The 24,108-nt window shown below is 40.0% G+C and overlaps 1 protein-coding gene across 2 annotated transcripts in view; it reads right to left on the bottom strand.

The window, feature by feature from the left end:
- Positions 1-5,761: 5,761 nt before the first annotated feature.
- Positions 5,762-24,108, bottom strand: part of NRG3 (neuregulin 3) — a 1,067,906-nt gene continuing 1,049,559 nt past the window's right edge. For both annotated transcript variants that reach the window (XM_089683345.1, XM_089683344.1), the window contains exon 9: positions 5,762-6,747. In XM_089683345.1, coding sequence (XP_089539471.1) covers positions 6,237-6,747 — 511 coding nt within the window. In that variant the 3' untranslated portion in view covers positions 5,762-6,236. The remainder of the gene's footprint in view (positions 6,748-24,108) is intronic.

Genomic DNA, 24,108 nt, shown 5'->3' with positions numbered 1-24,108 from the left:
TCCTGAGGAGGAAGGCCAGTGGCGAGAGAGTGGAGAGAGAGAAAAAAAAAAAAAAAAAACTCAGTCTCTACTTAATTCTCCCTCCCCCCTTCCCCCCACGTGCTGCCAGTCCTCTTTTCTTGCATTAGTTATATTTCCTTTGTCTTCTTTTTCTTCTTCCCACCCAGCTATCTCCATTCTATGCAAGTCCAGTCTATCGCAAAAATCTCTTAAATCTTCCGGAAATCGCAAATACGCTGTAACCCCATTTTTCCAGCCAGTTAGAAATGCTGAGGAACCCCATCTATACTGCACATTCTGTTTTCTCATCTGCTCCAACAGGGGTTTCAGGGATCTCCTTCTCCTTAGGGTCTCTACTGTTAAGTCCGCATAAATTTGGATACTCAAGTCCCCGAACTTAATTAATGATCTTCCCTTGGTCTTCTTCCAGATCTCCTCTTTGACCCCAAATTTTTGGAACTGGACAATTATGTCCCTCGGTCTTTCCTTCTCGGTAGCCTGATTGAACTTTCCTATTCTAAATACTCCGTCTAACTTGATCCCATCTGTTTCAGGTCTATCTCTTATGGAGTTTAGAATTTTTTTAACTAGTTCGTATAATGTTTCCCCTTTAGCAGTCTCTGGGATTCCTCGTAATCTAAGATTACACCTTCTTTCTTTATTTTCTTGAACTTCCATCCTATAGATCATTTTTTTCTGGTTATTTTCTAATTGGCTTATTTTTTTCCTTAGATTATCTATGTTCTGGGCCTGGGTTTTAACTTTCTCCTCCGTTTCTTCCATTCTTGCTAGCAGATGTCCTAAATCGTTTCGAATAGCTGTCATTTCATGTTTTATCGTTTTTTCCAGATTTCGAAACATTTCAGTCATCTCCTTCTTATTTGGTACCTGTAGTTCACCTTCAGATCCTTTCCTTCCCAGGCCATCCACTATTTGTTGGCTACTGCTGCTATTCAAGCCCATTGATAATCTAGGACTACTTCCTGAACTAGTGTCCATTTCCCCCTTTGTACCTTGGGCCCTTTCTGGCGTAGTATTTCCATATGATGTATATTTCTTTATTGTTCCTGTTTGGGACCCTTTGGGCCCTGCTCCCTTGGGACCTTTATTCTTCATATCCTTTAAATATCTTGGTAGACTTGCAATTTTTCCTATAACCTTTACTCTCCTAGGGCACCTGGGCCTCCTCTCTTCTTATCTTCAAACCCCTGGGAATCCTCCCCCTCCTTCACCCCTTAGTAGCCTAAATCACTCAGGGGTTCACCACACAATAAGCTCCCAGCATTTTTCACTCACCCTTCCCTTCTCAGGACGGTGACTCCATACTTGTGTGGGAGGTCTTCACTGCTGCTCAGTCCTGGGGGGGGATTCCTCAGGGTTTCCGATACTGTTTTTCTTTCTTTCCTCCTCCTTTCTCGGTCCTTAGAAGTCGACTCAGGGAAGGAGGGTGGTTCGTCTGGTATTTATGGGTCTCCCTGCCCCAGGGTCAAACAGCCGTCCAGGGGGTACTGGCAGCTATACGCCGGCAACACCCTGTCACATCAGGGCGCCAGCCAGCATCCACTTTCCCTCCAGGGGTCCTCCGTAGCTGGCCCCTTACTCCTGCAGCATCTCTCCTCCTCTAGCCGCACGGGTTTTCACTCATGTGGTGCCAGGGGAGCCGACCTGTCACTACCTCTCCACGAGGGAACCGGCCGGCGTCTCTACTTCCCAGTCGTCCTTTGCGGCTCACGCCTCCCAGCTTCGTTTCCCCGGCAACCCGGCGTCTGCGCTGGATCTCCCCAGCAAGTTCACCTCCCGGATGTCCGCACACGCTCCGCTCACCGCCTCTGCCGCTCGCTCCCCAGGTCCCTCCACAATCAGGTAGGGCTTCACTTCTTGAGGGTCTCGGGGTGGTCGGGAATGAGATTATCGGAGAGCACTCACATCGTGCTCTCCGACGCCGCCATGTCTAGGCTCCGCCCTCCTTCTATATTTACTTGTTTTAAACATTTTTTTACATTTCTTCGGTTACTTCCTGGTTTCTATGCCTAGACAAATGATGTACAGGCAAGCAAATATAGTGACAGGGTGAATCAATGAACTGTCATGGTGTTCCACAGTGCTGTGGTAGTTCTTTTGAGAACTACAGGCTGACAGCCGTTAAGGTTGTGGGGACTTGCAGTTCATTCATTCACACAACTCTGTGCATGAATGATGCAGCCGTGTGAGCGGAGCCCTGCACAGCCGCACTGTTATAAAATCTGACAGTATGGGGGGAATTTCTCTCTGAACTTCTGTAACAGAGGGGAGGGGGGGGCTAGAGGGCAGCAGCTGCAGCATTGGGAAAATGTTACATGCCCCACCCAAAAAACGGGTGGAACATGCAACATGTTCTCAACGGTGAACTTATCCTTTAAACAGTGTTTTTAGTTAGTGGTGCTAAAATGCAATGTAGTTCCACTTTAATGTGGTTAAAGACATTCTGAATTAAAAAAAAAACAACTTGATAGGAAATAGTGGGGTAAATTTACTAAACCTGATGCACTCAGGATTTGATGCAGCTGTGCATAGTATCTAATCAGCTACTAACTTCAGCTTGTTCAATTAAGTTTTGACAATAAAACTTGGAAGATGATTGGTTTCTGTGCAGAGCTGCACTAGATTTTGCACCATGATTTTTTAGTAAATAACCTTGAGTGTTCTTTAGCAAGGAGCATACATTCTTCATTAATAACTCTGCTACAAAAAAATGAGTGTGTGCTGTTAATTGCCTCCAGAATTGTTCCTGTTTCTTTTTGCCGAAGGCTGCCATTTTGCTAAGGCCCTTGAGCCTAGAGCTCTTGAGTGGCAGTAAATCTTTAGGCTGTTAGCAGCCTAAAGAGAAAAACTGAGCATGTGCAGAGCAGGATGAGATAGTGTATCACTGGAATTTAACCTCTTAGCATCGGCGCCTCCCGGCCCTTTAACAGTTTCAGAAGCCGGGAGGCTGGTGGGGTTTTAGGGTCAGGTGACCGCTGTGATTCACCGTCACAGCGGTCACGTGATCGGAAAAGGTCCCGATTGAAAGGGGAGATTGACACCTTTCCGTGAGTCACGGACATATGTGCTGGGAGAGCGCTCTCAGCACATACAGTTGCAAGAAAAAGTATGTGAACCCCTTGGGATTACGTGGAGTTTTGCATGAATTGGGCATAAAATGTGCTCTGAACGTCATCTAAGTCACAACATTAGAAGAACACAGTCTGCTGAACATAATACTACACAAACATTAGATGTTGCCATGGTTTAATTGCACATAACATGTAAACATTCACAGTGCAGGGAGGAAAAAGTATGTGAGTCCCTAGCTTAATGACTTCCCCCAGAGCTAATTGGAGCCAGGAGTGAGCCAACCTTGACTCCAATCAGTGTGGTGATATTGGATGTGTTGCTGACAGCTATCCTGCCCTTAAAAAACACACACCTGTTTTGGGTTTACTGGTTTCAAGAAGCACTGTCTGATGTGAACCATGCCTCGCAGAAAGAGCTCTCAGAAGACCTACGAAAAAGAATTGTTGACTTGCATGAAGCTGGAAAGGGTTACAAAAGTATCTCCAAAAGCCTTGATGTTCATGTGTCCACGGTAAGACAGACTGTCTACAAATGGAGAAAGTTTAGCACTGTTGCTACTCTCCCTAGGTGTAGTCGTCCTGTAAAAATGACTGCAAGAGCACAGCGCAGAATGCTGCATGAGGTAAAGAAGAATCCCAGAGTGTCAGCTAAAGACCTACAGAAATCTCTGGCACATGCTAACATTTTTGTTAACACATCTACAATAAGGAAAACATTAAACAAGAATGGAGTACATGGGAGGACACCACGGAGGAAGCCATTGCTGTCCAAAAAGAATATTGCAGCACGTTTGAAGTTTGCAAAAGAGCACCTGGATGTTCCACAGCACTACTGGCAAAATATACTGTGGACAGATGAAACCAAGATTGAGTTGTTTGGGAAGAACACACAACACTATGTGTGGAGAAAAAAAGGCACAGCACACCAACATCAAAACCTCATCCCCACTGTAAAACATGGCGGAGGGAGCATCATGGTTTGGGGCTGCTTTGCTGCCTCAGGGCCTGGACAGATTGTTGTCATTGATGGGAAAATGAATTCCAGAGTTTATCAAGACATTTTTCAGGAAAACGTATGACCATCTGTCCACCAACTGAAGCTCCGCAGAGGATGGGTGATGCAACAGGACAATGACCCAAAGCATACAAGTAATTCAACAGAACAATGGCTGCAACAGCACAGAATACGCCTTCTGGAGTGGCCCAGTCAGAGTCCTGACCTCAACCCGATTGAAATGCTGTGGCATGACCTTAAGAGAGCGATTCACACCAGACATCCCAAGAATATTGCTACACTGAAACAGTTTTGTGAAGAGGAGTGGTCCAAAATTACTCCAGATCGTTGTGCAGGTCTGATCTGCAACTACAGGAAACGTTTGGTTGAGGTTATTGCTGCCAAAGGAGGGTCAACCAGTTATTAAGTCCAAAGGTTCACATACTTTTTCCTCCCTGCACTGTGAATGTTTACATGTTATGTGCAATTAAACCATGGCAACATCTAATGTTTGTGTAGTATTATGTTCAGCAGACTGTGTTCTTCTATTGTTGTGACTTAGATGACGTTCAGAGCACATTTTATGCCCAATTCATGCAAAACTCCACATAATCCCAAGGGGTTCACATACTTTTTCTTGCAACTGTATGTATTTTTTAATGGCATGCAAATATGCGGCCGCTCAGCGTCAAAGCCCAGATGCTGAGAGGCCGCATATTTGCGTGCGCTTGGCGTCAAGGTGTTAAACAGAATAGGCACTTATTTTTCATGTTTTACATAGCTATACCTGCAAAAGGGTCCAGCTAGAAGTGATCTTAATTTAATGACTAAGGCTGCACTTTAATGCATTCTTAAAACTCCTCACTACTTGTCCTTGCCCATATCACTAAACACTTACCTGGATCCTTTCTCCGACCTGACACCAACACTGGCTGCAGTAGCACTCCTGCTGCTGTCAGTCAAACCCCTTTGAGGAGGCAGTGGGGGCATGGCTTATCAGTGCTGTTTGTGTCTATGGACAGCTTGCTAAGGGGGCACCCAGAGGAAGGAGGAGCAGAGAGCTCTAACAGGGGGTTGCAGAAGAGGAGATAAGGGACTGAGCAGGTAAGTATAACATTTTCTTTTAAAGCAAAAATATATATATATATATTATACACATACTTTACAATCACTTTAAGATATATGGCCTTCCCATATCTTTGCTGTCCCAGTCTGTAAGCATGTTCACAGTGTTAGGCTAACAGAACCATGCAAAGTAATAATGCCTGGTTGGTTATTAGTGCTGGTCTTCTCTTTTTGAGTCTGAACCCAGATTCTTGTTTCACTGCTGGTGTGAGATGTGTAGTGAGCTGTATAAACAGGACATATTCAGGTACCTATATTAGTCATCGTTACAACTACAAAGAGTACTTCTTCAGTCAATGCATAGATTATTAAATTGTGCTTTCTTCTGCCTGGAACACAGCTTTAATAAGGTATTAAGACACAAAACTGTTTTCCAGAAATATCCAAAGTGAGGAGAGTTTCCTTTCTCTAGAAACGTTGGAAGATTCTGGTCAAGGTTACTCGTCTATTTTGTTAAATAGGCAAACTTGTATTTTGGCACATGTGAATGTTAAGAAACACTCATTACCAAACACAGAAAATAACACAACATGAACACTGAACGCACATGATTGTTGTAATTGTTTCATTGGGATATTTGTGGCATTTTACTTCATTGTCAATAAAATCATATAACAAAATACAATTATGGTTTCTGAATGATGATGCTTTTGGCCCTTTGAGTGAAAAGATCCTAGTACACCCGGTGGTTGCTTAAACCTCTTTGCACCGTTAAGGTTGAAGCATTTCACATCAGTGCACCCATGTAACCACCAGCATTCAGCAGGGGTAAGAAATCAACATAATATATCATTTAACACATCAGTGTGCCCAGTGTATGCTTTGCCTCTCCTTGAACTTTTCTTTCCTTTAAAAAAATATTTTGTTTAGAAAACACTATGATATGAGGGCGATAGACTATTTGGTTTCTTCTATGTAGATGCTCTTAAATTAATGCATATAAATAATTTATATCCTCTCATCTCTTTTTGTTTTCCTTTTATTCTTTTAGGCTAAGCATCAGACAGAAAGGTCCATTCCCAAAATCACACATGGAGTGTTGAGTCCCTATGCATTTCATTTCTTAAGACAAACTGTGCCTCCTGTTCAGTTTTTGCTTTTGGGCTCAGGGGGAGGAATGCTGTGTTTTCACTGGCACTTTCCTCGGTCTCTATGTTGGCCAATTCCAAGTCCTCTGATCTTCTTCTGGCATCAGTCAGAATTCGTATCTGCTCTTGTACAGTTTCAAGCAAAATTTTTACCTCCTTTTGTTCTGCTATAAGACAGTTGCTAGGTACAATGTTCACCTTCACGAGTTCAGTAGAATAGGAGTTTTTGCACAGTTTGATGCCCGGCACTTCAGCAGCATTCTGCATTTGTATGCAGGCATCATCTAGCCCCACCGAAGGTATGATTGGTATGGAACTGGCCCTAGATGTCGAAAAGCTGACGCAGTCCTTTTGAGTCATTTTATTAAAATAAGACTGTGTATCTTTTGAATGCAGTTGCATATTTCTAGAATTGTCCAGGGGTTGGTTTAAATCAGCCGAGGAACACCTAAATGAAAGAAAAACATAAAGTTATTATAATCCTTACAAAAATCAATGATAGCTATTCTAAAAGTTGTTTTAAAATATTTTCTATGGTGTTTCTACATGATTTTCATAGAAATATAAAAATCACCACACCATAAGTAGAATGACTTTGTAATCTGTCTCTAGATGTTTGCCTAGAGATTAGTTATCTTCATTAAATCCATTAAGCTATAAGATGACCAGATGCTTAAAAATTGGACGTATAACACACTTTCCTACAGGAAAAAACCTTCAGTGTGCAACTATCCCCTCAGTCACTCCTAATACCTACCTGAGCTCAATCAAGCAAAGTGCACAAGAGCAGTGGCTCTCCTGGGTCTCTCCCTTCTCATTGGCTGAGACACAGCAGCAGAAGCCATTGGCCCCCTCTGATGTCAGTCACAGCCAGTGAGAAGAGATCGGGGCAGAGCCGAGCCACACTCTGTGTGTTTTTTATAGAAACACAGACACGGCTCGGGACTGAGCATGCACGAGTGCCATAAGCAGCTTGCTCTGGAGGCACTCAGAAGTGGGGAATGAGCGAAGTGTGCCAGTGGGGTACCCAGGAAGATGAGGATCGGGGCTGTTCTATTCAAAACCATTGTACACAGAAAGAAAGTATAACATGTTTCTTATTTCTAAAATAACCTGAACATTTAGTATCACTTTAACTGTTCCCACTCATTAAAATGGAAGACTATGAATGACTAGATTGCAATAAGCCTGAATTCACCCACCTGAAAATTGAGTGTGAAATTTTATCTTAAAACTATTTTCTTTTCTGTTGGTGATGACTATTATAATACTCCATGTTCAGCCATACACCTGTTCAGAGGATGGTATGACACTAAATTGATCAGACAGCAGCAAACATATTTTTGGCATGCAGTACTACTGATATAATTGATAGTGAGAAGCTTTTGGAGTTAATTGGTTGGCTATTCAATGTGTTGGCACACTTTTTTTCTTTTTTTTTTGTCAGAAAGAAAAACTGTATTAATATGTTAAACAACCATTCATAATAAAAAGTACATAGTTAAAAACAAGTATAAAACTTCACTTTTGACTAAATATTATTAATGCCTATTTATATATATATAAAAATGTCAAATACAACTGTCCCAAAATCATTGTAGTTTTGTTTTAATGCTGAACTCCAGGCAGACAGCTAGATAAACAATGAAAAAATATATGGGAGAAATGCGCATCACAAAATAGGCTGAATAGAATTCAAAATCTCTTGGCAAGTAAAACATTTCCTTGCCAGATAGCATAGGCAGGTCCTGAGCCTGCACTTTAACAGCATACCTTGGTCCATGACACACCACACAGACTTTTGTTTGGATAATTAAGAAGCTGCAGTACAATAATGGGTTATTCACATGCTCTTCCCTTCTGTTAGCATGTGTTGGAAAACAATAAATAGTATTTATATATATATATATATATATATATATATATATTAGACTGCAACACATATTTCAGCTGAACCCGAATTGGCTAGGTGTGCTGTGCAGGGGATTACAAGGATTTGACCTAAAGCTTTATAATTTTAGTGAATACATAACTGCATTAACTGGTATTTTTCATATTTGACTGGAGTTCTGCTGTAAATGCATTCTTTTTTGTACGCATGTCTTGTACATTGACCAAGGCACAGTTTAATTCAAGTTATTTAACCGCCTCCTGCCCGCCATATAAGGAAATGACGGGTGCAAGGCGGTTCTCTCATTCTGGGAGGACATCATATGACGTTCTCCCACTCTAACTGCGTGTGCACGCACCCGGGGGCACGCAGCGCAGCGATCGGTGGTGTGCTGTGTCCCATCTGAGCTGCCTTTCAGTGCCACCTATCAGTGTCAGTCAGTGCCGCCTATCAGTGCTGCCAATCAGTGCCACCTATCAGTGCCAGTCAATGCTGCCTATCAGTGCCCATCAGTGCCACCTATCAGTGCCATATATGAGCGCTGCCTTTCAGTGCCCATCAGTGATGCCTGTCAATGCCCAACAGTGCCACCTACCAGTGTCTCCTCATCAGTTCCACCTATCAGTGCCCATAACTGCAGGCTCATTAGTGCACATCAGTTAAGGAGAAAATCACTTATTTACAAAATGTTATAACAGAAACATTTGTTTTTCTAAATTTTCAGTTGTTTTTGGTTTGTTCAGCAAAAAATTAAAAAATCCACCAAATGAAAGCTCTATCTGTCTCAAAAAAATTTCACATGGGTACACAGTTGTATGACCACGCAATTGTCATTCAAAATGAGACAGCGCTGAAAACTGGCCTGGGCAGGAAGGGGATATAAGTGCCCTGTAGGCAAGTGGTTAAGTTTATTGTGATATACTTGAGAAAATGCATTTCAATTGTTTCCTCTGAGGGCTCTGATGAAGTGAGGACACCCTAAAAACACACTGGCATCTGCAGAACTCTGGGACATCTGCCTGGTCCTGCTGGAGAAGCGGTATCCTTTCTGTTTAAAATTTGCTATGGGCTTCACGCTCTGCATTGCTTGTGAGGATATTACTTTCAAACTTTAAATAAATTGTGTCTTAGTTAATGCACAAGGCTGGTGCACCTTCTTGTGTGGATATTGTTCACTGATTCCGCAGTGTGAAGAGGGCAGCAAGACAAGTGGTTTTTAGAAGACCATGACCTGGGTTTACGTACTGGAGATGCCTGGAGTCTATAGAGAATTTTCCCAAACAGATCGCTGGCATACCTTAGCACAGAAGTATTATTGCATTTGGTAGTTTGCACTCTTATTTGTCTTCACAAGGAAATTGCTCATGTTCTTTATTCATTGTCATGCAGACTTGCATCTGATGCTCAGTCCTCATGAATGAAGGGGGGGCGCAGGACAGTCAACATAGGGGGGAAATAGCTAGATGATGCTGAACATTCTGCAGCCATGAAATTATTTGGGTTCTTATGCACACTGTGCAATGCTCACAGTTTGCAGTGAAATCAGATTAAACATTTTCAGTACATAAGAGGAGCCAACAGTTGTGTAAGACTGAAGGTAAGGTTGAGGTTCAGGTTAAACACTCACATATAAGATATCAACTTACAGCTAAACAAGAATTGCCGTTAGGGCTTGTTCACACCATGGTGCAGAGACGTCAGTTTTTCTGTACGTGTTCTGCAAGGGCACATCAAAATCAATTGTCCTCTATGTGTCCTGATCACACCACATCACTAGTATCCTGGTCAGATTTTTTCTGTGCAGGAATCTGCAATGTGCATAAAACTCATTGAAACGCGCTTGAAAACTGATGTAAACTGATGCCTCTACAAGTGAAATCTGAGCGTCAGCTTCCCCCAGTTTTTCTGCACATATGGTGTGAATGAGGTCTAAAGTGGAACTAAACCCATTGATTTAATGGTTTAAAAAAAACTGTTACATTCCTGGAATGCTAACTGTAACATTTTGCTTATATTATTATACAGGATTTCTATAGAGCCAACATTATGCTCAGCGCTTTACAATATAATGAGAGACTCTACTGCAACAATACAGTTCAATACAAGAGGGACAGGAGAGCCCTGCTCCTTGGAGCTTACAATCTAAGAGGGAGGGGCTAGTGGTACAAAAGGTAATAACTGTGGGGGGATGGACTGGTAGGAGGAATAGAAGATTCCATTATTAGCTGAGGACAGGATAGGCTTCCCTGAAGAGAGAGGTTTTCAGAGATTGCCTAAAAGGGAGCATAGTAAGCGATAGTCTGATAAATTGGGGTAGAGAGTTCCAGAAGATGGGGGAGGCTCTGGAGAAGTCATGGAGACGAGCATGGAAGGAGGAGACAAGGGAGCTAGAGAGCAGGAGGTTGTGTGAGGAGCAAAGAGGACAGTTTGGGTGATATTTGGAGACAAGATTGGTGATGTAATTTGGGGCAGTGTTATAAATGGCTTTATATGTTATTGTTAATGTTTTGAATTGTATCCGTTGGGCAATGGGAAACCAGTGGAGAGATTGGCAGAGAGGGGTGGCAGATATGGAACGGTAAGTAAGGTGTATGAGTCTGGCAGCAGCATTCATGATCGACTGAAGGGGGGATAGCCTACGATGAGGTAGGCCAATGAGGAGGGAGTTCTCAACCAAACTGACAAACCAATGAATGGCTGATGACATAATTGATCACATGTGCAGCAGTGTGTCAGTTGCAGATGAAAAAGGCCAAGATGGCAGTTTCCTTGACTGAAAAGGATAGTAGGGTTTAGTTCTGCTTTACGTTTACATCATATCACATATCAATAGAAATACATGAAAATACTATTTAACCTCTTGCCATTTGCCCTAAAGGAGAAGTACTGCTACATGGCAGCATGGCTGCGCAAAATCATGTATATATGTGATTTGAATTTCCAGGTAGGGATGTCCGGCTGGCACTCCGTGATCATTGGCAAAGCTGACAGGGTAGAGACCTGTATGTAAACAGCACAGGTCTTTCTGCTGTCAGCATGAACATGCTGCTTTGTATGTCTCCCAAGTAAAACCGCACACAATGTAAAACACACACAGAACACCATAAAAAATGGCCTGGTCAGGAAGGGGGGGGGGGGGGTAAATGGTTAATAAAAGGTAACATTTTCATCACTGCAACTTTCTGAGTATATACCATTATAACTATTATAATTTTCTTTCAGCAGTGTGATTGTACAAATATGTTTTTTTTTTTAAACCATTGATGCTCATTACACAAGCCTTCTAGCTAATTGTCAAAGAAACTAAATGTTTTTCCATAAAAGCCAAAGTTTCTGAAAATGTTAAGCAAATGTAATAATAAGAATGCTATTGACAGTAGTTTATTATTAGTAATAATAAAAACACAGTTTTCTAAGCACATTCTCAGGGTGGCTCCTTTCTTATGCAGCATCCTATAGAACCACCTGTGCAAGCGGGGGCTAGCATTATGTCTCCCTACACGTTGTGCATCAATAGAAACACACAGCCAGTAGCCTAGGATGGGAAAGCACTCCCCTGCTCCTCCCTCCTCCTACCCACTCCCTTCTTCAGACTTACAGACTGGCTTCAGACTGTACTATCCACTGCTACCACTTTTTCTTATGAAGACCAGAAGTTTAGGGAAGCAGAACATGAGCATTGAAGGTTGTAAGCGTCTGGGGTAAGAGTTTTAACAAATAGTTTGAGCAAATGTTTATTTTATTGTGCTCAATGAGTTAAGCAAAAAAACTGACCAAAACACAGAGAGTTTAATATGAGTTTAAAGCTGTAGTAAAAAAAAATAAATAAATGGGTCCCTTGCAGATTTTTGACATCATTTTCTAGTATGCACCACATACTAGTACATTATAACAGACTTACCTGCAAACGGAGCCCTTCAGCACAGCACTGTCACGGCTCCCCCAGCACTTCCATCTATACCCGGTCTTCCTTCTGGGTTTACGGACTCAACTGTTTGAATGGTCTCGATGACATCACTCCCCAGCATGTGCGCGGGGGCCATGGCTGTGGCACAGCACTCTGCATTGCACAGCATACTGTATGCCACCAAATGCAAAGCGTCACTGCGCATTTGTGGGTGGCATCATCGGCTATTGCCAATGTGAAAATTCATATGAACATTCATTGTACCTACAAGGTAGGCTTGACTGTAAACTTACCTGTAGCTACAAGTTTAACTACAGGCTTTACTACCGCTTTAAATCAGTATTAGACCCTAAACCAGAAATGTAACACTTTTTGTTCTCCTCAGTTTTCACCTTGTTATCTGGACAGTAACACACCTCTTGTATTAAAGTGCCTCCACTCTGGATGAAGGAGCACAGGGGGCACCTTTGGACAGCAGCGTTATCAATCTAGGGGGAAGGGGTTAGATACACTAACAGATTTAAATGCACTAACACATTGATTCTGAACTCCAGCTAATACTTTATAATAAGTTTTAAAAAATTGTTTTTGTTCCTTTTGAGATAAAGTTTTTTCATGAATAAATAAAAGCTAATCATTGTAAGTCACCTGTCAATAATAAATGGTTTGTCTCAACACTCTAAGCTGCTATATTTGCAGAACAGTGTGTTCTGTTGAAAAACAACAGACTTACTGGAAGAATCACCAGGTGAAAATAAAGGAAAGAAAACAAAACAAAAACTAAAGCACCCATTACATTTAAGAACTAGCTGCAATTCAATAAATGTTTGCTTTAGGGTTTATTACCGCTTTAAACTATACTAAATCAGGGCATTTTTTTTTCAGCGGGAACATGGCGGAATGCAGTTTTGGCACTTCCATCATTGAATGTATGTAATGAAAGGGGTGCTGGGAGGTTTATTGATGCTGGCTGTTGGGGAATCTATTGTCACTGGAGGGGATCTATTTTTGTGTGGCAGTCTATGGTGGGTGATGTATTGTTGGTGGAAGGGATCTACTGTTGTTGCTTGCTGTTGGGGATCAGTTGCTAGGGTGGTATTTTTTCCAGGGCTCTATTGTTGCTGGGGATCTAATTTACCCTAGGTTCACACCTAAGCGTTTTCTGCTACGTTTTGCCAAAAAAACCAGTACATTCCATTTAACTTGATTTCCTATGGGACAGGTTCATATCTCCGCGTTTTCACCCAGGGTGTTTTTTGGAAAGGGTCAGGGACTTTTTTTTAATGCAAAACATTGCGTTTTTGGTTCTATAGACTTCATTTGGAATGCTGCAGAAAAGCACGTATTGTGTTTTTGCCACATTTATGATGCACTTTCAATGCGTTTTTTGTTTTAAATCTGCCTAGCAACAAGACAAATTAAAAAAATAATCAACAAGCAGCAAAATGTGTTAAAACCGCAAGTGCAAAAACGCAAACTGCAATGCATACTTCAAATGCAACCTGCATAGGTGTGAACCTAGACTTACTGCTTTTCTTGTTATTAACAAATTCCATACAAATTCCTATACCACAGAATGACACCTGGCTCTATATTGGTACTGCGGAGGACGGTAGGGGGTGGAACCAAGGGACGATACATAGAATAGAACTGGATACTAACATTTTCGACTCATCCACCTTACTAACCGCTCCGTATCCGTCACCTCCCTCTGACAATCCCTCCACTGGCTTCCGATTGCCCAACGCATAAAATTCAAATTATTAACATTGACGTACAAAGCTGTTCATAACACTGCCCCAAACTACATCACCGACCTCATATCCATCTACCACCCAAAACACACTCTCCGCTTCTCACAAGACCTCCTACTCTCTAGTTCCCTGGTATCCTCCTCCCATTCCTGTCTCCAGGATTTCTCCAGGGCTTCCCCCATCCTCTGGAACTCACTACCCCAATCCATCAGACTGTCACCTACCCTCCTCACCTTTAGGTGCACTCTGAAAACCCATCTCTTCAGAGAAGCCTACCCTGCCCTCACCTAACTGCCGATCTTCTCCGCTCTTCCCACCACTCCATCCCCCACAGCTATTTCCTCCTGTACCACTCTCCCCTCCCTCCTAGATTGTAAGCTCCAGGGAGCAGGGCCCTCAAACCCCTCGTGTATTGTATTCTTACTGTGCTGTCTCGTGTACTGTCTCCCATTATAATGTACAGCGCTGAGCAAACTGTTGGCGCTATATAAATCCTGTATAATAATAATAGTAATAAGAATTTATAGGTAAAGTTGATCCGTGGAATAACTGATTGCCTCTTGGGGGATCAGGAAGGAAATATTTTCCCAGCAGGAGCCAATTGGATCATGCTTTGCTGTTTTGTTTTTTTTTTGCCTTTCCTCTGGATCGACTGTGGGTATAAGATTATAACTTTTTTTTTTCTGTGGTTGAACTGGACTTTTGTCTTTTTTCAGCCAGACTAACTATGTAACGATGTAATGATGCTTGGAGGTGGGTAGGGGGCAGAAACAAAAAGTGACTCACAAGTGGGGAGTTCCTGCACCTATTCTCTGAGGAAAAAAAGCCCTGTACTAAATAATACAAAACTGGCTATTAAATAGTTACTGTGCAAATGAATACTTTTTGTAACGGCTTTATGATATTTTTGGTTGTCTGCTTTTAATATTTAAAACTTTAACACAGTAGTAAAGTTGTAAATCTGATAATTACAGTTAAAATGTCAAAAATCAGTCAAGGGAAAATGTTAAGTGTGAAAAAAAGCCCTACAATATTCATGAGAGTGAGCTTTTCTGCATTGCTGTCAAAGCAAACATTTCTATGAAATACTGTGTAGATGGTCTTACCGTAAGCACATGGGAAAGCCTTATTGCTGACTGCATTTGGAAACAACTAGTTCAATATCTCACAACGATGAGAACAGCTGCTATCCAAATAACACTCAATCAAAACGCCTCCTACTCAATCAAATGTAAACTCTGACATTCTTGTTTTGCAGTTGCTCTGCAATACAACAACGTGACTGGCATAAAAATGCATCATTTGTTTTAAGCTCTCATTAGCTACTGGACTTTCCACTGCTTAATTAGCAGTGTGCTAAGTGTTAAACTGTTATTAAGTCTACTCTTTAACCTCAAAGCTGTCAGATTCCATAACAAATAATGAAGCCTGGCAGCTCTGCAATAAAAGCCTGGCTTGTCAGGTGTGATAAGAAATACAGACAGATGGAACAAAATTGCAGAAGTCGAAATATCTAAGCAATTAAAAATGCCAATCTAGACATTTTGTTCTTTGTTGGAAGTACTGCAGACTTTTTTTTAATTTTTTTACCAGATTTCTATCAGATGCCTAGATGACAACGTAAACAGTATAAAGAGGAAGACATGAATATGGTTGTGTGAAGGGCAAGTTTACACAGATCAAAATATCAGATCTTTCTTTTCAATTACTTGTCAACTGACACATTTATTAGATGCATTCATTTTAGGTTTTTTAAAAAGAAAAAGTGCTCTCTTTAAATCCAAAAAAAAACCTCACAACGACTAAATTCTAATAAATGAAATGATATTCTTTGAATCCCTTTAATGACTTGGATGAATTTTGTTCAATAGAATTTGGTTTGCTTGGTTTGAGTTCCACACTACACCTAATTCTTTTTAGTTTACTTGCAAAGTCTTGAAAATATGACCAAGGAGGATTCACTAACATTCCAAAAAGAGATATCGCTACACTTCTAAAAGCCCTCCTTGGCCCATTCGTGGACCCCCCCCAACCCCAGCCTCACCTCCTACCAAAGAAGAAATTAAATGGAATTGTCTACCTATTTTGCTGGCAATGTATAAAGTATTTATGGAAAATAGAAATGTAATTGAGCTGATAGGTGAAAATAAATTTGAGCTGCTAGCATAGCCTTTCTCAACCAGGGTGCCTTGAGGTTTCTTCAGGCATGCCTTGACAAAATGTCTAAACATTGGCCAAAACTTGAATGCAGGCCAGCAGGTGGAACAAGCCTGTCTTTTAGTTACACAAAGCCACAGGTTTTCATTGTGCACCATTACAGCTTTCTAGCCGCTGATGTCCTGACAACCAATGACATCATCAATTGATAAGGAGAATGTCAGCTGCCTGCACAGCACCCTAGTTTGATCCTCCCCTTCCCCTCTCCGTCAGTGCTGGGGTCACATTAGCTCAGTGATAGGAGAAAAACTGAGAGAGAAGAGAAACCCTGGAATACTAGTCTTTACCGGTGTGCAAAAGTGTATTTGCTTTGGAAGAATAAATAACTTCTAATGTTGGGTTTCCTATATGTGTGGATGTTGCTGCATTATATAAAGCTATTAGAATAGTTTTTAACATTTTAGAATGGGGTGCCCTTTTAAAATTATGGACAGTCTTGATGCATCCCATTTTAGAATAGGGTGCCTCAAAACTGTTCATAATTTTAAAGAGTGCCTCGGGACTGTCCATTATTTTAAAGGGTGCCTTGACTGAAAAAAGGTTAAGAAACACTGTGCTAGCACAGCAATAGATATCAATGTTTAAACAATTCACATAAACAAAGTGTTGAGGTGATAGAAACTTGTATAGTAACAAATTATAAAAAGATGTATTAATATTAATAATAAATTATTAAACAGAAAAAATAAAGAGATAACAGAGAGATAAAGGAACAAAAGACTGCAATATACATAATAGACCCCAATACAAAAAAGAAAAATCCCAACAAATATACGTCCGCAATGAAAGTCCACTATTCACAAAAGAATGTGATACTATTTGTCTATAGTATATCCTTCCAATGCATACAACAAATGAATGTTCAACTCTTCAAAAGCCATAAAGCACGTCACCACAGTGTAGCTCCACCACATGGCACATTAAACATGCTTAGTAAAGAAGAAAAATCTGATTGGCCTCACATTTTATAAAATCACCTTTATTTCAACATATTCAAAATAGACACTCACTCATGTTCAAAAGAGAGAACATACTATGCTATGTTCCCTCTTTTGTACATTGTAGAGTTTTTATTTTGAATGTGTCCAAATAAAGGTGATTATATCTGATGTGCAGCCAACTGGATTTTTCTTCACTCCCATGCCTGTACCGAGCAGAGCTAGCATCTGCTAGTGTGCTGTGGAGGTGATACAGGTGGAGACCAACCTTGAGCAGTGATTACTTTTCGCACATTAAACATAGTTACCAGATGTATATATTATATATTAGAGAAATCAAAAAGCATTTGGTGCAAATGGTCTCCTATCAAAAGGTACAGTAGTCATCCCACTCAGGTGAACTGGTCACCCTCCAGTTCCTAATTATACTCATGAAACAAAACACCAAGAAGTACCACATAGTGTAAAACCATCTAAACAGATTTTATTAATATAATTCAAGGTACTTACATACTGTATATTAAAAACAAGCAGCACCTAAAAGATGGCAGTCAGTTCTGGGAGTAAAGCAGGCCATTTCTGGACTAAGCTTGCATGATGTCATAAACGTTGGATCCTCACAGTATATTTTGTCATAAATCCATAATGTAATTACAGCAGTGTTTCTGTGTTGGGTAAATGATATAATAGGGTTCATTTACCAGAAAATGTTCACTTTGCAAAGAAAAAGTTTACTCAGCTTAGTGAATGGGTGAAGTGTTACTAAATGTAATCATCCATTCATGTGTAAGCAAAAAATCTTGCTTTTTTTAAAAACACTTTTTTAATATTATTGGGTATTCTTTACAAAGTAAATGTTTACTCTGTTTCACTTTGTTCATTAACCACTTGTCTTCCTGAGGATTCACCCCCCTTCCTGACCAGGCAATTTTTTTGCATTGTGGCGCTGTGTGACACTGTTAATTTAACAGACAATTGCCCGGTCATGCGATGCTGCACCCAAATTAAATTTACGTTTTTTTCCCACAAATAGAACTTTCTTTTGGTGGTATTTGATCCCCTGTGCATTTATTTTTTGCGCTATGAAAAAAAAAGGACTGACAATTTTGAGAAAAAAAACAATATTTTTGACTTTTTGCTATTAAACATGTCCAATAAAAAAAATGAATAAAATGTCATCATAAATTTAGGCCAAAATGTGTTCTGCTACATGTCTTTGCTAATAAAATCCCAATATGTGTAAATTAATTGGTTTGCGTGAAAGTTATAGCGTTTACAAATGGCAGTATATATACTGGGTTTTTTTTTTTACTAGTAATGGTGGCGATCAGCGATTTATAGAGGGACTGCGGTGGGCATTCTGACACTGGGGGGAATCGACTTGGTGTCACTGACATCCGCAGTGACACCAATACATTGATCAGTGCTAATAAAAAAGCACTGACACTGTACTAATGGTAGTGGGCAGGAAGAGGTTAACATGAGGGGCGATCAAAGGGTTAACTGTGTGCTGTGTTTGTGCTTCAGTGTAAGCACACTGCTTTGCATTGCGACCCAGAGCTTTCTGATTATGTGACCACTGTGACTGTCAATTACAACGGTCACATGATCAGAGAGCCCACCTCCAACTCCCAGTGTAGAACTTTTTAATGGACTGGGACACAGTGGCGGGAAGGGGTTTATGATCTTCAGCATTGTTTCAGTGCAGTGCGGTGAGACTCAACACACAAGGGTGTATTTATCAATATTTTCTCATTTCGTTCTTAGATGATAAATATGTGAATCTAGAAAAAAATACTAATAACTAGACCCCACAGATGATTCACGTTTGCGCATTGTGGTCTTCTGGCTAGGAGCATTGGGGTGCCATTTATAATGAATGTCTATTCATTTTTTCATTACTATAGTAATGAATGTTATTGCAGTGCAATATTTTGCTGCCATGATTGCATGGAAGCAATATACATTTCTGCCTGTAAACTGAATAGTAATAAAAAAAAAATTACAAAATTGAAATGACTTGGATAGAAAGTTTATTTTACATAACATTTTCAATTGTTAATGTACAATTTTCTTTTAAATGTTTTTAAAGCATAAATAAAGGCAGATGCAGGGGTTAGAACCACTGTCAAGTTTATACTGCTGTCTGTGTCCCATTAAGGAGAGATGAAATCTTTCTAATTGTACTGATCACCAATAGTAACCCAGAATTAGAGATGAGTAGATGAACACCTGAACTTTAACCCATTTGACTCCCTTTTCAGTGGGAGCTGTGTATCATATATAGAAGTGTTATTTCTACCACTTCTATAAATGACAGCTTTCATGTTATGGGAAATCCTCGCTCCTTTTAAGCAAAGGTGATACTGCTATTGACCACATTTTTGCAAAGGCATTGACCAAATAGGCCATATCCATATTTGTTCAATGATGTCACCACTATTCCTGCCCCTTACCTTATTCTTTAGATTGTAAGCTCCATGAGCAGGGCCCTCCTATTCTTTCTGTACTGAAATGTATTGTAATTGTACTGTCTACCTTATACTGTAAAGCACTGCACAAACTGTAAATCCTATATTATAATAATAATAATAATAATAATAATATAGCTTTTGACAGCTCATAGAGCTGCCATTCAGAATGTGTTACTATTGAGATCAGTCATATGTGTCTGGGTTTTTCTGATGGAAAGTTGGCAGGTGGGGGGGCATTGTGATTACACAAGAGAAGTAAAGGGAAAATTTCACAAAGAGACTTTTTGGGCATTTTTTTTTTTTGTTAATAAAAAAAAAGCTAGGTTACAACTTTTTTTTATTAACGAGCACATTTATGTCACTTATGTCCCTCATATTCATTCAGGTAGGGGGGTGGTATCTGGGGACCCAGTATTATTAAATGGATCTTCCTGATTCTCATAAGCCCCCTGCTCACAGACCCCCACAAACACCAGGCAAGAGTTGTGGGAAAGAGGACTTTTTTCTCATCAACATGGGGACAAGGTGCTTTAATGAGGGGGGGTCCCTATGTTTAGAGTGTGTAGCTTAGTATAGTTCAGGATGGGGGGCACATGCTCACCCCTGGTTTCCAGTTTGGATGATCAGATAAAGATTGTGGTATGGATTTTTAGAGGGACCTCACACCTTTTTTTGCATGGAGTTCCCCTTAAAATCCATACCAGACCCTAAGCTATCAGTGATGGCTATCAAAGTAATATGCTGACAATTTTAAACCTCTTTCTTTTATAAATGTCAGTACTGCTTCACCATTTTCTGTACATCACAGAGATGCGCCCCTTTAAGGGCAGGGCAGGGCACCCTCAGGCATGTTATTTAAAGTTTCATGTTTTTAATGTTTCATTTTAAAAACATAAAAATACCGCTCCTGACTAAATGGATTTTTTTTAAAAAATGCTTGAACCAAAACCAGGGCAGTTTCAGTTCATCACTACAGGAAATGAACACGAAGGTAAATCCAACTTTTTTGAGTTGCCACCAGGATAGCAATAGAGGTGACAATTTCCAATAGCGAAAAGTTTTCTTTTCACAACCATCTAGGAGGGGATATTCCTCAAGATATCTGTTAAGGGAAATCTCCATAACAAAGCACAGATGAAAATAAAATTGATAGTGCTTTTTACCCTTCCCTACTTAGTTTTGACTTCATATAAATGTAGCAAAAATAGCTACTGCATTCACATAATTAACACTGCATAGAATCAAATTTTCTCTAACAAATTAAATTAAACTCTAATTAAAATTAAAACTAAATGAAAACACCTGCCCAGCTGTGAGCTTTTGTGTGATGCTACCTGCTATTGTTGCGTTCTGTAAGTCAGCTAAGTATAATCAAAACAAAAAGTGTATTTATGCATCTTCAAAAAACAGCCAAATGCTGACAAACTGAAATATTTTGTTTATCATGCAAATAAATTAATGTAAAATACATGCTGCTTTATGTAAAAAGGCTACATCAATTACTCATAAACATTTGTGTTTAATCATCCGTATGGATATAAAATATAAATAATGACAGTGGAGTTTATTTGAAAAAAAAGGTTAGTGATGAGATAAGGTTCAGGTCGAATTCAGTTCCAAGCCCAAGGGAAGCTGTTACAAGATAGCAGGCCATTGACCCAATCATTTGCAGCCTGGGAATTCCCCATTCTACAGCCACAAGTAACAAATGGGGGGAGACTATGAAACCTTTTAGCCATTTCAATACTAGGCACTTGCACCCCCTTCCTGCCCATGCCATTTTTCAGCTTTCAGAGCTTTTGCACTTTGACAATTGCATGGTCATGCAACACTGTACCTAAATTACATTTTATTTTTTTGAGACAGAGCTTTCTGTTGGTACTATTTAATCACTTCTGTTTTTTTTTATTATTTTTTGTTAAAGGAAAAAATGCAGAAAAAAAGTTTCTTCATGTTATAAAATGTTGCAAATAAGTAAATTTTTTCCTTCACTGATGTGGGCTGATGAGGCTGTGCTAATGGGCACTGAAAGGCTGCACTAATGGGCACTAAGGTGGAACTGATGGGCACTAATAAGGCTCTACTTATTGGCACTAATAGGAGGCACTGAAAGGCGGCACTGATGAGGGTCACTGATAGGCAGCACTGGTGGGCATTGATTTGCACTATTGGGGCTGCACTGACAATCAGGACACTGATCAGTATCCTGATTACCAGTGTAAATGTCCCCTGTCATGCTTGCCAATAACCGGCAAGTGTGTTTACATGTGGTCAGCTGTGATTGGACACAGCTGACCACATGGTAAAGGGCCTCTGTAATTGGCGTGGGGGGTGTGGTTCTGGGAGGACATCTATGGGCACCCTCCCAGAACTGGACGACCATACTGTGGCCATCTTTTCCTTATACAAGGGTGTGGTTAAATGTTAACCACAACATTTTTTTTGTATGAATTTATAGAATGTCTTTCACAAATTAAACTAAAGATCATTGGTCTATTGAATTTTAGAATTTCACAGCATATATAGCCTCTGCCTATATCCTATTGGCAGATGCTATATATTTTTATGAAATATTTATTTTTCCTGTAGCAAATTTCACAAATAAATGCTGTTTTTGATTAGCAGCGCCACAATAAAGGCAGCAAGGGCTTTACTTCTACAGTGGTCCTGAGTTTAAATTTTGTCATGATGGAGTTCAAGCATCGAGAATTGACAGTTTTCAGATAGCAAAGAAAGTAGATAATCAGATTCACAGGGTGTGCTACTGTTGAGCGCTGTAAAAATGTAAGGACAGAAAAAAAATCTGTCTGTTAGCTACTAAAGTATAATAATACAAAGCAGGGAAACAGAGCAAGACCCTGAGACTTCATGTAGTAAAGGGCCTTGTAATTTCAGGTGCAGCCCTGTTTGTCAGAGATAAAACAAATCCATGGGAATCTATTCTGTGCACAGATATAACTGATTTTTCTGAGAAACACAACACCTTTATAGTCTGGCAAATCTTACTTTCAGCAAAAGAATGCAGGGTAAATAGATGGTATACTATCCATATTTAAATTTGCTGCAAATTTTAGATTTTGTGATGCATGTAGGTGAATTATGGCAGGTAGAATTTTTCAAAAAACACAATTACAAATATGTAAGAATCAGTTCTTCTCACAGAGGTAATCATTCCAATATGTAGCTATTACATGAGGATTATAAACAGGAAAGTGTAATACAAGAAAAGAATGTACTGTATATAATCCAATATCTCCACTAATATATAATACATATATATATATATATATATATATATATTATCCACTAATGGCCTACCGAGTCTACTTTGGCAACCCTAAGAAAGGAGCCCTTGAATACCAAATCCTGGTTCAGATGGTCATAGTAAACTATATACATCCATCCCTAAATATACTTGGCATTTTGGAACCACTCTTGACTCCAAGGGAAACATTTGTATATTCAAGTAGTTTTGGTAATAAAACTCCAAAAAAGTAGACGCCAACCGTGAAAGCAAAAGTTTAAAAAAAAAATCAGAGAAAGACGAGATAAAGGAAGAGAAGAAAAAAAGAAGAAAAAAGTAAGGTGGGAGGTAAGGGAGCCATGAAGCAAAGAGGCAAGCGAAGGGTAAAGGGTCATAGTGGGGCTCAGGCAGACCCCCGTGCTCAGGCATGGGGGGGTATGGGGATCCCTCACTGGTAAGCACAATCTAAATACGATGAAGTGACCAATTTGAGTCTCCAAGGCCTCCCTCTAAAAAAATTGTTATCCTAAATTGTTAGAGTGTATTGTGTAAAATAGCTGCCCGTTTATAATTAAATAAGTACCGTGTCCTTTTTTGCTTCACGTTTTTACTTTACATGCCCTTACTAAGGTTTGCTTTACTGCAGTGAAAATAAAAGATGCAAGTAGAATTTTTACGTTTTTCATACTTCCATTGAATGTAATTATGAGCAATTAACGCATACTTAAGTCTCCTAAAACCTAATAAATCACCACTGGAACATTATATCTGACACCTTCAGGTACTTGCTCTTCAGGTTGGGAAGAAGGGGAAGGGGCACTCTAGTATGCAAATTCAAACCGCTGCCTTCGCCACAAGCTTGATCTGAGCCATTTCTGCCTCCTGCTCCGTACAATTGGCCAAAGAGGCCACAAATCACACTATTAATGTACAATAGAGGGTGTCAAGATGTGAAATCAGGGTTTATGAAAGGGTAGCTGGTTGGAATATGCATACCAGAGCCCCCCTTCCCCCCTCCCATAAAACCAGAGCTATGATTAGGGTATTGATAAGAACTACTCTATAGCTTTGTGAAGTAAAATCTAATCTTTTTATGGCAGTAAGTGACATGAACAAAGGGCAAATGTGTAGAGCACATTTGAAATTGTACTTTTAATCTATTTGTGTATTTCATGGAAGCAGGAACATTTTGTGCTGTGCCAGAGGAAAAAAATTAAATGGCATCAAAATAATAGGTAAGGTCAGTCATTTGTTGTTATCATATATTGCAGTTTGTAGAACTGACTACCACACTGTGTTTAAATGTCAAATACTTTGAAAGCTGCAAATCAAGCTGAAAATAAACCAAATTTACAATTTGTTCTGTACAGTGTATACTTAATTT

Source organism: Staurois parvus, unplaced genomic scaffold (assembly GCF_062004578.1).
Source record: "Staurois parvus isolate SC_StPar_1 unplaced genomic scaffold, SC_StPar_1.0 ptg000306l, whole genome shotgun sequence".
Lineage (NCBI taxonomy): Eukaryota > Metazoa > Chordata > Amphibia > Anura > Ranidae > Staurois > Staurois parvus.
Note: the sequence above shows the minus strand (reverse complement) of the source record. Positions and strands in the feature narration are given on the sequence as shown.